Below are 16,771 nucleotides of genomic sequence, written 5' to 3'. Positions count from 1 at the left end.
CCCACCGTCAAACACGGAGGTGGAAACATTATGCTTTGGGGCTGTTTTTCTGCTAAGGGGACAGGACAACTGCACCACATCAAAGGGACGATGGACAGGGCCATGTACCGTCAAATCTTGGGTGAGAACCTCCTTCCCTCAGCCAGGGCATTGAAAATGGGTCGTGGATGGGTATTCCAGCATGACAATGACCCAAAACACACAGCCAAGGCAACAAAGGAGTGGCTCAAGAAGAAGCACATTAAGGTCCTGGAGTGGCCTAGCCAGTCTCCAGACCTTAATCCCATAGAAAATCTGTGGAGGGAGCTGAAGGTTCAAGTTGCCAAACGTCAGCCTCGAAACCTTAATGACTTGGAGAGGATCTGCAAAGAGGAGTGGGACAAAATCCCTCCCGAGATGTGTGCAAACCTGGTGGCCAACTACAAGAAATGTCTGACCTCTGTGATTGCCAACGAGGGTTTTGCGACCAAGTACTAAGTCGAAGGGGTCAAATACTTATTTCCCTCATTAACATGCAAATCAATTTATAACTTTTTTGAAATGCATTTTTCTGGATTTTTTTTCAATGTTTTGCTTTGAAAAATTTGTTGTTATTCTGTCTCTCACTGTTAAAATACACCTACCATTCAAATTATAGACTGATCATTTCTTTGTCAGTGGGCAAACGTACAAAATCAGCAGGGGATCAAATACTTTTTTCCCTCACTGTATATGCTCCATTTGCGATTGTTTTTTGTTTTTTTCTGCTCATTTCACTTTTTCCTGTGTTTCTTTTTTTAACCCTGTGGAAGACATGGTCTCTGGTATGGCTTTTGATTGGATGAAACTAAAAGTGAAACAGACTATGGGAGGAGCTTAGAGTAATGCTAGCTTTTGTTCTCTCAAAAAATAATTTGATGATATTGAATGTCTGGAAATGCAGAAACAGGCAGGTTGTTCACAGACCGTTAACGTTAAGATTTTCGCAGAATGCGTATGGAAACTAAAATTGGTAAGCATGCCATTACAAAGAAAGCAAATGTATCATAATTAAATATATATTTATTGTCTTATTTCTACATGTATCTGTATGTTCAGTTAATGTTAAAGAACGAGTAGTGAAATTTTACAAATACAGCTTTATTAGTCACATTATTAACATAACAATTTTTATTTTATTCACCTATCCTTCCCGACTGATGTTGATTCCCTCCCACATCTCCCCTCCATCTTTTTCTATACATGTATCTATTTTCCTTTCACTATATCCCTCTACTAGGCATTTGGGGCACTAGGTATGGTAGCTCAATGGAATAACATCAGTGCTCCTGTGTTTTTCTCTCCAGATGAGACCCAGCTGGCCCTGCCCATCATGAAGCCTGGGTTTGACAAACTCCCCCTAGCGGGTCAGGCCCTCCCACCTGGCTTCCCGGCTCCCTTCCTGTTTGCGGACGGCCTCTCCTCTGTGGAAACCCTCTTAACCAACATTCAGGTAACTTGCTCTTGCCTAAATACCAATGTATATGTCTAAGTATTTCTGGGCACTAACTCAAGAGTGAACCTCCACCCCAGTCAGGGATGGCTAATCAGCTTGTTTGATCTGAGGCTGATTTCATCTCATCCAGTGGTGAAGTGTAGATATGAAGTCTTTAAATCTCTCTCCACAGGGCCTGCTGAAGGTGGCGGTGGACAACGCGCGTGTGCAGGAGAAACAGATCCAGCAGGAGAAGAAGGAGCTGAAGATGGAGCTGTACAGGGAGAGAGAGATGAGGGAGAACCTGGAGAGACAGCTGACCTCTGAACTGCAGAGCCGAGGTAGGAGTGCCACTCCGTCCTTTGAAAATGACACCAAAATACAATTTATACAAACGTGTATATACCAGCTAAAATATTTGCCTTGGTGAAACAAAAGTTAATTACGCCAGCTTTACTCTCATTGTAGAAGGATGACGCAGTTACTGCATATGTTGGGGCTTTTTATTATACAGGCGCAACATGAACAGTGAAACATATTTTTCAAGGTAGTTCACTTGAGCAGCGGTGAGTCGACTGATAAGAAATATACACAGTAAACAAATGGCCCTGGTAGATGAGGAAACATAATATATGGCCTCTCTCGTATGCAGCCTTGTGTGTAACATCAGCTTGTTTCCTTGGCCCAGTGCTGAAAAGAAAGCAGTACAAAATAGCCCTCTGATGGCACCATACTGAGGTACACATAGCCACTGGCGAGCTCCAAGTAGGGTTGTGATGAAGTTTAAATCTGAATTCGTTTTTAATAATTTATTTAGTTATTAATTCGAATTTGTAGAAAAATATTTTTCTGCTCATATGTTCCAGGTTTTATTCTAAGCACACGCACCACCAAGTTTATTTATTCGGGAATCGGTCAGTTCAGTCCAAAGTCATTTTGGCTGAGGTTGATATGGCAAAAATCTATTTGGCACTTGCATGTATTCTGTTCCGTGGTATGATTTTATTTGAGACGTATATTGAATAACTAATTCTATGTCCACACATGGCTATATACACTCACCTAAAGGATTATTAGGAACACCTGTTCAATTTCTCATGAATGCAATTATCTAACCAACCAATTACATGGCAGTTGCTTCAATGCATTTAGGGGTGTGGTCCTGGTCAAGACAATCTCCTGAACTCCAAACTGAATGTCTGAATGGGAAAGAAAGGTGATTTAAGCAATTTTGAGCGTGGCATGGTTGTTGGTGCCAGACGGGCCGGTCTGAGTATTTCACAATCTGCTCAGTTACTGGGATTTTCACACACAACCATTTCTAGGGTTTACAAAGAATGGTGTGAAAAGGGAAAAACATCCAGTATGCGGCAGTCCTGTGGGCGAAAATGCCTTGTTGATGCTAGAGGTCAGAGGAGAATGGGCCGACTGATTCAAGCTGATAGAAGAGCAACTTTGACTGAAATAACCACTCGTTACAACCGAGGTATGCAGCAAAGCATTTGTGAAGCCACAACACGTACAACCTTGAGGCGGATGGGCTACAACAGCAGAAGACCCCACCGGGTACCACTCATCTCCACTACAAATAGGAAAAAGAGGCTACAATTTGCACAAGCTCACCAAAATTGGACAGTTGAAGACTGGAAAAATGTTGCCTGGTCTGATGAGTCTCGATTTCTGTTGAGACATTCAGATGGTAGAGTCAGAATTTGGCGAAAACAGAATGAGAACATGGATCCATCATGCCTTGTTACCACTGTGCAGGCTGGTGGTGGTGGTGTAATGGTGTGGGGGATGTTTTCTTGGCACACTTTAGGCCCCTTAGTGCCAATTGGGCATCGTTTAAATGCCACGGCCTACCTGAGCATTGTTTCTGACCATGTCCATCCCTTTATGACCACCATGTACCCATCCTCTGATGGCTACTTCCAGCAGGATAATGCACCATGTCACAAAGGTCGAATCATTTCAAATTGGTTTCTTGAACATGACAATGAGTTCACTGTACTAAACTGGCCCCCACAGTCATTAGATCTCAACCCAATAGAGCATCTTTGGGATGTGGTGGAACGGGAGCTTCGTGCCCTGGATGTGCATCCCACAAATCTCCATCAACTGCAAGATGCTATCCTATCAATATGGGCCAACATTTCTAAAGAATGCTTTCAGCACCTTGTTGAATCAATGCCACGTAGAATTAAGGCAGTTCTGAAGGCGAAAGGGGGTCAAACACAGTATTAGTATGGTGTTCCTAATAATCCTTTAGGTGAGTGTATAGCTTATTTGTGCATACTCAGTATTTAAACAAATTTGATCATGTTATGTTATCATCGGTATCCTGACTGTATTAGTACTAATTACTACTTCAAAAAAATATTATGAAAGTCTATTTGGTAGTACTCTACAGATTTGCCACCTATTCTGATTTTCAGATTTTTCAGAAAATTTCCTAATTTCTGAAAATGTTAGATCAACCTAAAATGAAATATTTTAAAATCTGCATTCGATGGATGCAGATTTCTGTCAGCTCCGTCACATCCCTAGCTCTTAGTGACAGTGTAACACTGGCATTCAATGCTTCCAAATGTCGGCAAATATTAATACAAAATTAATTCATAAGTATGTGAGTGAGGAAGTATTATCCAATCTGTTGTTTTATCAAAATTATATAACCAGAGTTTTTCAGTGCTCAATTAAAAATATATATACTTTATATATATATATATATATATATATATATATATATATATATATATATATATATACATAAATATATATACATTATATATATATATATATATATATATATATAAATATATATACTTTAAGTATGTCATAAATAGTCATACCAATGCTTACATTTCACAAGAATATTTCATTTAATTCAGTTTGCATGCATACTTTGTGTTACTTTATGGTGAGAAAACTAAAATACATTAGATGTGATATCTGTATCCAGAACATTTAATTTTGAAATGAATACTATTTGCATTGCTTTTTTTGCACTATCATAAAAGACGCACACTCAGCTGCTTACGTTTTCTCATAAAGCTTGAATATGACATTAAAGTAAATCTTGTAAAAGAGATGCCAGAAAACACAACCGTAGTATAATACTTATTCTTAAATAAAGTAAAAAAAAAATATATATATATATATATATAATATATATTTCAAACTGTCTCCGGCATAGCTCCTGATCCCCGTTAAATATACATGTCAATTTTTTAATGATGTAACACTGTCTGATATTAACGTGTTGGTGTATCTAACTACTGAATGGTATAGTTGAATGGCAATGATGTGGTTCATATTAACCTGGCGTCACTGAAGTCAACTGCAAGTATCTCCTAATCACTCTTTCACTAGAAGCCAAGGCTGATATACGCAATGCCAGTGATTGGAACAGCTGAAGCAATTCTTGGCTTGTTGTTCTGAGTTATGATGTATGCAGAAGGCATTTACATAATGGAACACAGAAGTGGATGTTATTCCACTTTTAATAAAATTACATTCATTTTTTTTTATTTATTTATTTTTAATCCTGGGCACTGAGCATTAAAAAAAAAAAAACACAATTCGTTGCATTTTGGCTTGGCAGTTACATTGGCCTATGCCGACGAGTTAGTGTGTGTCGGCTTAAAATTGAATTTATTTTTGCCAGCCAAGAAATTAAGGTAATTAGTTGCTTAAATTATGCAGTTTAACAATATGTACAGTAATTTTAATAATTTATTAGCCAAGCCTGTTATCTTATTGTGTGTAATTTGAATTTATTTTTAATAACAAGGTCTGTCAGTGGGAAAAAAACAACATATATCTAATTAGGACATTATACATTTCTTATAGTAACAGAGGGAGCACGGCTGTCTCAAAATAGTGGATTACTGTATGGTGTGAAGTGCGTTTTTTCATGTGACGCAAACTTGGGTGCTAAGTATATTGGAGAATGACGGTTGTGCCAGTGGAGATTAATTTGAGATGTTATGATTACTTAATCTCCATTATTTGTTACCCATATGCTACTGGCACACCCAGGGTAAGGGGAGCTAGAGCCAAGGTACTCTAGTGTGGTTTCAAATCAGCCAGCTTGGCTGCTGGAGTCAAAGCCATACAGTTGATTTCACACATCTTGATTGTGTTCCCTCCCTTTTTATCGTTGCCCCCTCTGTTCTGGTTTCTTACCTGGAGGTCACAGGGTGCCACTCACTGCCCTGCTTTCTCTCTCCTCCCCTAGCAACAATTCAGAAGCGACTTAAGAAGGAGAAGAAAGCCAAGAGGAAACTGCAAGAGGCCCTGGAGTTTGAGTCAAAACGAAGAGAGCAAGTGGAGCAGGCGCTAAAGCAGGCAACTTCACCCGAAAGTCTCAGGATGTTAAACGGTAGGCCTCCATAGGATTAAGAGAAATGTCAATGGCTGCAAGCAGCTGACGTAATGCATAATTGTACAGGAGATCTGTGTATCTGTCATAATCATTTTGCTTAGCTTGGATTAACACACACACATTGCACAGCTGTTTCCCTCTGCTCTACCCATCAATAAATTCAATTTTAGTTTTTACCATAAACCTCCATTCTTTGTTAAAAAGTCATTTTGCCCACATGACAAAAGATAAAGCAGCAGAGAAATCTGTTACCAGCTGACACAAACAATTGAACACAGGTTTTACTGAATGAACATGCAGTAAACAGGCAGTAAATACTATTTATTTTAAAATGATTACAAAAGATTTGCAAGAGAAAGAAAAAAAATTTTTTTAAGTTTTGCAGTACACACACTGTATACTGTAAAATGATACAATCAAAATAAATATGAGGCACATAAACAGTTTTCAGGGTAATATATTAAAAAATGCTAGAAATCTTTATTTTATTATTTTTTTATTGGAGAAAATAAACTCTTCCAGGGAAAACAAACCTTGCTATAAAAAGAGTGTCTCCACATTCCCTTAGTGTCAGTACCAGATTCATTGAAAAAAGACAACAAACATTGCCATACTAAGAATAACTAAATGTCATTTTAAATAGTGTCATAGAAGAATGTTATTTCTCCTTCATATGAATTCAGAGATAGGGTTAGACAAGCCTATAGAAATACATGAAAACATGTTTTGTTCCTTCTAAATGTGCATTATTATTATTTTTTAAATATGAAGAATCCACTAAAATCGTAAGAATCAGATATGCACCTGATTGAGATCTTGGAAAGTGTGAACAAACAGTTAGACATACCTTATGAATTACTGATGAACAAATACTAACATTTCATTACAATAGCCCTGTGTATTGTTGGAATATCTGTACAGCAGAATTAATTCAATATGTTTGAAACATTATGTAGATTTCATAATAATCTGATAGTGTTGTCTGACATGAGAAACAAACAGGTATATACATATATCTTCCCGAGTCGAATAAGTACCAGCCAAACATTGTTAGAACATCGTTGTATGCTGCACGAGTGATTTTCTATGTTTTTCCGTCAGTATTAAATCAAGCGAAATCTCCAAAAGCACATCATTAAGGAATTAAAGCAGGCTTTCCACATCAACTGAACTGCTAACCACGCCTAATCCATGTGTGTATCTCTCTTTAGATGCAGTTATTCCAGAGGTGGAGCCGGAACACAACGGAACCCAGCATGAGAACGCAGCTGTACAAGGTCAGCTGATCTCTGTTTGAATCTGCACACATTTCTTATCATCGGTATCCCCTCTCTCAAATTCCTGTATGTATTTTTTTGATCCATGTATAATTACACAGCTAATGTCTACAACAGCTTGCCTTTTTGTTTTAATAAAATAGAAATAGAAATAAGTCTGCTGTTTTTTTCCCACCTTTCTTTAGTCACGTTAATAGTTCAAAAGAATTGCATCTGCATGTATTATTCAGATATTAAGTCCACTGTAAATCAGACCAACTTGTCACACTTTGCCTTTGTTTCCCTCCTGTACGAGGAGGAACTGAAAGGCGTCAGAAAAGTTAAAGCACCCGTGCACAGAACACCGCGTTCACATTACTGAATTCAGACCATGTAATGAAACACGATGAAAAGCATTTGATGTATCACACTTCGGCGTGATAGGGCATGTGGAGCTAATTATGAAACAGCAGATTGTGGTTGTCATTGCCACATGGCCCAGAAATAATGGGGTTCCAAATTAAAAACACTTCTTGAATTCTTTTTCCTCATGACGTTCAACTGCAACAGAACCTGCTACCTAATTACATAGGCCTCTCGTGCAGCATTTCGAAAACGAGTGCAGCAAAATCAGGTCGTTTCATCCAATGGGGCACTCCGGCAGCAAGGCGGAGAGAGGGACTGCTGTCTGCGTGGTAGTATAATAGACTGAAAGAAAATCAATGCTCTGAAACACTAGCACATCCTTACAAATACACGGATGGAGTAAAGCCCTTTTGTTTAACTTCTAAACAGCCAAGTATGGACTGGTTTTCTCATTAAAGTCAGGTTGTTCGTGCACTGTAGGGTATTAGAACTGAAACATATGCAGCAGAATATGACATTCTGCTTACCTTGCATGAGCACATCCTTTTTTCTTGTTCTTTTTGGCAGTTTTATCCACTGTTACAAATCAGAAGACTTGGAAGAACACGATTAGTATTGTCTTCATTTTAAGATCCTCCATTGACTGGTTTCTTACAAATAAGAAATCTGCTTATTTGCAAATCATCCAAAAATGACAGCACACAAGTTACAAAGTTAATTTTAACTCACTCTCAGCTTGTTTTATGAAAATGTATATAATACTTAACAATGAACCAAATATCCCAAGGGCGGCAGTAGGTAGTACAGCAGAGAGTTATACGAAGGGACAGATGCAATCACAGTAGGGAAGAATGCTGATTTTCAGATAGATACAGGGAAAATGTTTTTCTATGTACACAATACACAATTTGCGCAATACACAATGTGTTTTATTATGTGTTTTACTGGACTACTGAGAACCTGATGAGTGTAGATGCTTTGTTTCAGGACTACTGAAAATGCTATAAAGGACCCCCCCTCCCCTTGCTTTGTACTGAATCTTTAGGTAAATTACATGTCTGCCTTAGCCTTTATGGATAAAAAAATCCTTGGCGATGGACCTCTATTCGTATTTATCTGCTGCAGTTTACACAAGTCACAGGCGATTGCACATGACCCGAGTCCTTTGAAAAGAGCCCTGCACTAATGAGAGTGTGACATTATGAAATCAATTCATGTTTATAGTACTTTGGTGGACTGACCTTTACAACCATGGAACAACAAGGAATACGATTTGCACCTTCCTCAGTGCGTTGTGCAGAACCACGTTTACATACGTCTGAGAAAACAGTTGTGGGTACGCAGAGAAAAACACAAGTTGCTTGAAAGGATAAGTTAAAATATATCATTCCTCATTTACAAACTAACTTTTTTCTGAAATAGGCTGTAGTATTATTGTCATAATAGAAGGTTCCAAGGGAGTTTTTTTTTTTTTTTAAGGTGGAATTTTTTGACAAATATACATATAGGTAGACAGATAGATTTACAATGGTGTAAATTAGTCTTTTTAGGTACATTTTGTGAAATGTCCTCATTTGGTATTCTTATTAGGCCTCAGTGGTACAGTTATAACATTGTATAATGAGTGACATAAATGTACGTTTTATAACCGCTGAACTGTACTGTTGAAATAAGTGAATATGAATTTGTGTGTGGTATGAATACTTCACTCTTTCTTCTGTTAATAATAATAAACAGAATAGGAATTCAGTTAAACCAATAGAAATTAATATGTTAAATAGATCCACAAAATAGTTTCCAAATTATATATGAATACATTAAAGTTCTTGCTTAACAGTATTTTGTTAGATGTTAATAGTTTGCTTTATTAACAGTTTTGAAAAGATTTTTCTTTTCCATTCCTAATAAGGACACTTGGAATCTTGACCAGCCAGCAATTTAGGAGTGCTTCATGAATAATATACATCTTTAAATGAGTAATGTCCAAAATATGTTGGTACAGTACTCTGTTCATTGTCCACAAGAAAATTTATTAAAATCTTCTACCCTCTTTTATTATATTTTTAAAATAATAATGTGTATTTAGATTAGAGACAAATGGCAGAACAAAGTGACATCAGAAAGTCACAGTCACTGAGCGTTGCAGATGGACTACATTACCAAACGCAATTAGTGTGACTGTGAGCACACAGATAGTGCTATCCATAACACAATAAGCGTTGCCAACAATATAATATTTTGTCTTTAGTGCCCTGCACCATTTATCTATTATACTAAAAGAAATCTAATTACATCCTTTTACTCCCAAGTCAGACTTCACAGTTTTGCAAGCTTAGCACTGACAACTGATTTAATTAAGTTTGATTGCCCTTGCAGAGAATGACTTGATTTCACTTAAAGAGCTAAAAGCTTTTACAGTTTCTCAGGTTCCCTGTTTGCACATTACACCGACTGTGTTTTTAATTAATCAAGATGAGCCGAGGTAACAGAAACTGCTGAACATAAAAAATAAAAATAAAGAAGACATGACATCATTTTACGAGCAGGGGGAAGAGCACTTTGGGGCGGCAGGCTTGTTTGTTTCGCGTGAACCTGCAGGTGAATTTACACCATCGTGTCTTTCAGATGGGTCTTACCTTTCCACAGCAACTGTTGAATGGAACACACTTTTAGGCTAATTAGATGTTTGCCAAGCAAGCACAAACAGTCTGGTGTAGCACCAAATCTATATGAAATAATCCTCCTGGGATTCACCTACTTAAAAAAGTTTGTGTAAGACTAATTGGTTACATAGTATAATGCAAACTGCTGAGATTTAAGGTTAAGGTTTACAACTAGGGATATGCTATAAGTAAACAGTTTGCAGTATATGCATAAAATAATAGGGCCAGGGAGGCAGATGCTTATTAATTATGGATAATACAAGGGAAGGAGCATGTCCCTTATGGAAAACAGCTGCAGTAAAAGTGCAGTAAGTCAATGCAAGAATGCCCAGTTTAGCCTAGCTTCTTTAAAACGACAATGTGATCTAAATCTGGAAAGAAGGAAACTAACAGCACAGCAACTTACATGGAAATGGTTAATTTTCTAACTGTGCTGCTGTTTGCGTTGCTGCCATATTACACATTCTCCAAAGCAACATAATTTTTACTGTAAGAGCTAGTTTAAGGATGCTGGAATAGGGGCTCGGTTTGTTAAAAATGTACTATTTTCCACATTCATGTTATATTAAGACTTGATGGGAATTAATAGAACATAATTTGGATGTCCTCCTTTTCTGGAAGAAAGTAAAACAAAGTGTCACACTTCATAGAAAGATGCCAAACAAATGTGTCATGTGACTGAGGCAGTAAGCATTCACGGTTAACATAAGGGGCTTTCCCTTTTAGTTTTTATGGAACAACCCCAAATAAAAATGTGGTCAACAGGAAACTGAGAATTTTACAGCTGGGGCATAAATGTGATGGGCAAGACAGCTTCTTCTATTCCCAGCTCTTGGAGAGGGGACAACACATTTCCTTTCACAGAGTAAACAAGTGACTTGAGATAGGCGCAGGGAAAAAATAGTCCTGCACAGTGCAAAAGGCAACATGTTAAAGGCCATTTATTTCTAGAAGAGGATAACAATGCCAAAATGATTTCAGTTTTTACTTTAAATAATAAGCTTCAGAAATATAAGCAGATTTTTTAACTAGGCTATATCTATATCTATCAATCTATAGGCTATATAATTATATACAAATTATTTGCAACATTGAAAGACAAGGTTTCCCAGGGGGTAAGAAACTATTAAAGCTGTATCAATAACTGTAAGCACTAGTGATAATGCCATTGCTGCCTTTTATGGAAATAATCTGAAAGTGACACGGAAATACAGATTTCTCTCTTCAACTCCAGGATGTTTTCAAAGATTCCAGGATATGATCACTATCTTCAGATTTCCAAAACCCTCTGAGTACATAATGTCAACATACATGATTTAGGGAGAGGTAGAAAATGGGGCAATTCTTATCCTAAAGGGGGCATTGCGTTATGTTTCTTAAGACCAGTGTAACCTTGCAAGACCACGGCTTGTTGTCAGGTTTGCAGAATCTTACTGATAGCCTTATGTTGATTTGTATTCCTGTGTTTTCTAATCCCTCTATGTTCCCGTCAAGTAATCTTCTGCAAAGTCATCCCTAATACTAGAATTACACACCATCTTCTGATTGTGCTGCTCTATTTTTAAGCATATGCTTCTAAAAGGATGATTTCAGAGGTTTGCTACCACACGTGACATCAAGAAACATTGCCCTCACAAGAAACATTTAACTCCACGTAACTCAAGACAATGCGTAGTTTTTTTTTATCATTCTGTTAAACCTTTCAGAGCACAGTTTATGTCAGTGTTGGAACAGACACACAGGGCTGTTGGAATGGGTTTGCTGTCTTTTCAAAGGTGGTGGGGAGCCAAAGAATCCACCCCCATAATATTGTAAAAGACATTAATCCTTCCGATACAAATGGTTTACCAACCATCAAAATTTTGAAAAATGTGTGCAGACCAGCAGATTAAGCAAGAGATTATGAATTATGTGAATTTCATTATTGTGTGATTGTCCTGAGTGGGTGCACCACATGTTAAGCTGATTTATTAACACCTTCATCTATCATTGTTTGCAGCCAAAAAGCATCAATCGATGGTGCACAGTTACTTAAAGTCAGCCTCTTAGTTCATTGTTCCACTTCCCATTTATTGCTTAGCTGATTAAATATAAAAACATACAATATTGTCAATGTTTTTAGCTGGTATTCTTAAAATAGAAATTACTATAACCAGAGTGCTGTCTAATCCTAGAAATTAAATATTATATGGGTGTCTTCATATTTCACACTTTGGCCCCACCGATCCTCCCTGTATTCCTTTTGCACTGCAGTTAATGACCTTGTTAACTAATGTCATAATGACTCCCAGTTTATCTGTTGTGTCAGGATTGTCAGGGAATTAATTCAAAGGCAGGTGGATCGAGTAAGTAGGAAAAGTTGAGGTTGAAGAAAGAAAAATAAAAAGACAAAACCTACAGCAGTGTACCACCACCTGCTGTGGAAACTGTGTTACAGGCTTGGAAAACTGCAGACAGTTTGCCAACTTCGGAAAGTATAATATATATATTTACAGAATCTCAAAGAACAAGAGAGGATTTTTACCTTCTTTATTATACAGTAGGTCTGTTTCTGCTTTACTCTGTACAAGACATACGCGTAAATCTTTTTTTTTTCCAAACAGGAAGCTCTTAGGCCTTTGCAAATGTTTTTGAGTACAATCTTCCACTGTACATCTGGAATTGGTCTTGATTTTGCAAACAAGACACCATGCTTGTGCTGTATTTCAGTTTAGGCCCAAACTTTCCAAAATAGTTACAAAAAAACTACTTAAAAAAATATAATCCTTTTTATTATTTGTATTTATTATTTTACATAAAACACAGGTAATACACAAAGCACTTGTACTCTTAATTATATTAAAGTGGGCAATGCAAGGAGAACTGAGTCGAGTGGCATCCATATTTCCTGCCATTCATAGATTACATAAACTGCATGCATAAATTTATGTTTAGACACAACCTCTCATTTACATACCCATTCGCACCCAAACACTGTCGAGCAGGCTCCAAAACCCATGTAAATGCTTACACCTGAATACTCAAACTGTGCACTGTGTAACACATACCCACACACAAATACACAAACACACCACAACTCAGACCCACACACAACATGCACACACACAGTTCCCAGACTCCAGAACATTCCTCCTGAGACTTCCCGCTCCCTGCTTTCCCTGATTGCTATTCTTGTTTACATCCTGAATACATATTAGATCATCTGTTCAGAACTCAAATACAAACCCATCAAAAATACAAAACACTTACTTACTAATTAGCTGTTTCCTGTTCTTAATGAACTGAACACACCATGTTCAGATTAAAATTCAACTGCTGCTCCCCTTTACTTATGTTTCCAGCTGTTTTTGTTTTATCTAGCCTTTCTTGTTGACAGCTAATACTAAATGATAAATCACCCATATTACGTCCGATGCAAATTGGATTAGAATAGTAGCAAAATCCATAGGCTGTCTGGGAAACACTGTTCTGTTTGGATACATATATGCGTGGTCAAAGACAAATGCATTCACGCCTCTGCATAATCTGGGCAAAATAAGGAGTATGGAGTGTGATAACGGATAAAATAACATTCATATATTAAACTTACAACCAAAATACAGCCATACAGCTCTGGAAAAAATTAAGAGACCACTGCAGTTTTTTCTTAAATTAGCATCTCTACATGTATAGCAGCCATTCCATTCCATTCATATTTTTATTTTGAATTTGGGAGAAATGTTGTCAGTAGTTTATAGAATAAAACAAAAATGTTCATTTTACCCAAACACATACCTATAAATAGTAAAACCAGAGAAACTAATAATTTTGCAGTGGTCTCAATTTCTCAATGATACAACTAAATAGATCATATTGTTTAAAATCTATGTCTATTTGTAGACCTGTGTGTGTCTCATGGTAAGGCTTTGGTACGCATTGAAAGTGCTTCAAGGCTAAATTATATCCATATAGAGGTATGCAAAAACCCAAAAAGGTTAGATATGTGAGTTGGGTATTCACATACATCTACAGCATTTACTTTACTTAAAGTAACACAATTACAACAATCATCAGTTTTATACTTCATCCGCTTCCAATTCTACAACTGTGCTAAATAGCTAAATGGATAAAGGCTGAATGAGAAAGTTAAATATTAGGCCTTAGCTGTTTTAGGTTACATCGTTGGAGCCTTTGTCCTGTGTATGGATGTCATGTCCGCTCTTGGGAACATACAGATGTGTGCTATTCTGCCTTAGAGCTAAAGACCAATTATAAAGGTGTTTACAGAACTGCTGGCAGTGAATGATGTAGGGTAGAGGTGAGCTGAAAACAAGAGCACAAGACTACACTGCACACAACGAGATCCTGTATTGTTATTGTACATGACTGGGTGTGTGGTATTAATATATCATGCATAGTCCACCTTGTGAAACATGAGGGACATCTATACCGACACAATGGAAAAGTTCAAAACAGGGTTTAGTTTCTTTCCTCAATTTTCTATACTTACTCATTAAGTATTAATTTGGTTAGTATTTTTTTGTCTGTTATTGAAGAGAAGCCATACCCTCTTGCCACAGGCTGTAATCAGTAAAAGTACTCTGGTTATTTAGCTGTGATACATTGTAAAGCCCTTCAGTTAAATCCATTTCACGATGAATGCATTTCTCTGTTGTAATTAAGAAATACAAATGTCTAAATAGGGAACGATTTCACTCGTGAGAGAGAGTAGAAAGGTTATCTAACAGAAAAAAAGAGTGGGAATATGTTTTTAACCAAACAAATGTTATTATGGAGTGATTGATTTAATTAAAAATCTATGCCGTAGCTCATATCTATCTATATCCTGATACATAGTCTGTCAGGGATGTATGTAAATAGCTATTTTGCATATAGTTGCAGTATATTATTGCTCATTATCAAACTGTTTAACAAATAGCTGTATGTTTTTCATTCTAGAAAACAGACCGTACATCAAACCCCCAATAATGTACTGATTGGAAGTCTTGTTCAGCAAACCTTCCCGGATGCAGGGACCTGCAGGACTGGACGGCTGCTTTACCCACTCGCAAACTTTCTCCAATCAGTGGCCTAACCAACTTGCAATGCCTTCAGTAGCCAACATTGAGGAACTGTTTATTGAACCCGAGAAGTTTTGTGCTGTATTGTAGCGGTACTCCAGCACGTTGTTAAGACAACTTGTAAAGATATTATTATTTTTTCTTTTTTTTCCTGATTGAGAATGGACCTTTATAATAAAGAAGACACAATTGGAGGGCCAACGTACCTTGCTTTGGATTATAATTCCCCACATTAAGCACATAAAGAAGCCTTTTTCCCTCTCACCTCCCCTTCAGTCGGAGCTGAAATGTTTTTTTGTTGTTGTTGTTGTTGTTCTGTTTTGCTTTTTTGTTTGTCTGTTAGTTTTTTACTCTAAATGCCACAACTGTTTCTGAACAGCACAATAGTTCTGCAAGGCCTGTGCGGACTTAGTCTGAGGACACCAAGAGCTGTGGGAAAAGGACAAAGTGTAAAACAAAACAAAAAACATGTACATTTCTACACACTGCTTTGTTTACTCAAACTGTTTCTCAATATAGTAGGAGACAAATGGAAGAATGTGTGTGAAACCTTTTTATCCCTCTATATTTCTCTTTTTGGAAACTAATGATGTAGAAAACAAAAAATGTCCTACCATTAGATGACTGATGCAATAATTTACCCTCTCCCACTCCCTTCCCCTTAGCAAAACAATGGTGGGTCTCTTTTTTTTTCTCTCTCTCTTTTAAAAATAATAAAAACAGCTCAGCCTGAGGTGAATGGAAGAGACATTGAAACGTATACAGTAGACTCTTAGAATTGGTTTCTCTGTTGTACTGTATTAAGTTTGAAATTCTTTGTTGAAATGTTCTTGCTAAAAAAATACAGTATTACAATAATCCTTTCTGTTTTACCCTTGTTTATAAAAAAATGTAAAAAATGCTTTAGTGTCTGCTATTATGATGTCAGTAAAAAAGTGGATACATTTTTAGTGAGAAAAAAAAAACTTATGCACATCAGAAGCAAGCATGGCAAGTAATATGACACTGGTAAAATGGACATGTACAGGTAAAGCTGCCAGTTGATTTATTCTTTTCTTTAAGCTTTTTTCTGGATTTTTTTTCTATGTCACTAGGCAGCTACCATCTATGATGAACTTGTTTTAACAGTGACGTTGCCACATCTTGGATTTATTATGGCTTTGCACATAAAAAAAAAAAAAAATCCTTCAGACATCTTCGTAGATTGTTTTTAGAAATAAAAGTTGAAATACAGAGCTTTCGTTGACGTTTTATCTGGGGAAGAGATAGGTGATTGAGTGTAATTCAATCAATGTGTATAGGCCCCAATAGGTTTCATTCTATATATCTCTTAATCTCATCTATTTGTGTGTTTGTACTCTTAGTTCAGTTCTTTTAATATATTTGGTCACATGACATTAAAACCCCTTAAGGTTACACTGCATGTTTAAAATGACAAATCTCTTCAAGTATGGGAAATCTTATTCTTTAGAACTCATGACAAATAAGTCGAGTTCAAAAAAGGTTGTATCAATTACTAGAAAGTGCTTATTAGAAGAATGCAATCAAAAAATAATCAAGTGTTATAATTACATAGCTTGATTGAT

The 16,771-nt window shown here is 36.8% G+C and overlaps 1 protein-coding gene across 5 annotated transcripts in view; it reads left to right on the top strand.

Annotated features, from left to right (window-relative positions):
• The window catches only part of dacha (dachshund a), a 173,097-nt gene extending 156,679 nt beyond the window's left edge, over window positions 1–16,418 (top strand). For all 5 annotated transcript variants that reach the window (XM_066714918.1, XM_066714915.1, XM_066714914.1 and 2 more), the window contains 5 exons: window positions 1,326–1,471; window positions 1,647–1,794; window positions 5,694–5,837; window positions 7,052–7,117; window positions 15,064–16,418. In XM_066714918.1, the coding sequence (XP_066571015.1) occupies window positions 1,326–1,471; window positions 1,647–1,794; window positions 5,694–5,837; window positions 7,052–7,117; window positions 15,064–15,101 (542 nt within the window). In that variant the 3' untranslated portion in view covers window positions 15,102–16,418. The remainder of the gene's footprint in view (window positions 1–1,325; window positions 1,472–1,646; window positions 1,795–5,693; window positions 5,838–7,051; window positions 7,118–15,063) is intronic.
• The last annotated feature ends 353 nt before the right edge of the window (window positions 16,419–16,771 follow it).

Source organism: Amia ocellicauda, chromosome 10 (genome assembly GCF_036373705.1).
Source record: "Amia ocellicauda isolate fAmiCal2 chromosome 10, fAmiCal2.hap1, whole genome shotgun sequence".
Classification (NCBI taxonomy): Eukaryota; Metazoa; Chordata; class Actinopteri; order Amiiformes; family Amiidae; genus Amia; species Amia ocellicauda.
This window is presented reverse-complemented; position numbering and strand designations above follow the sequence as displayed.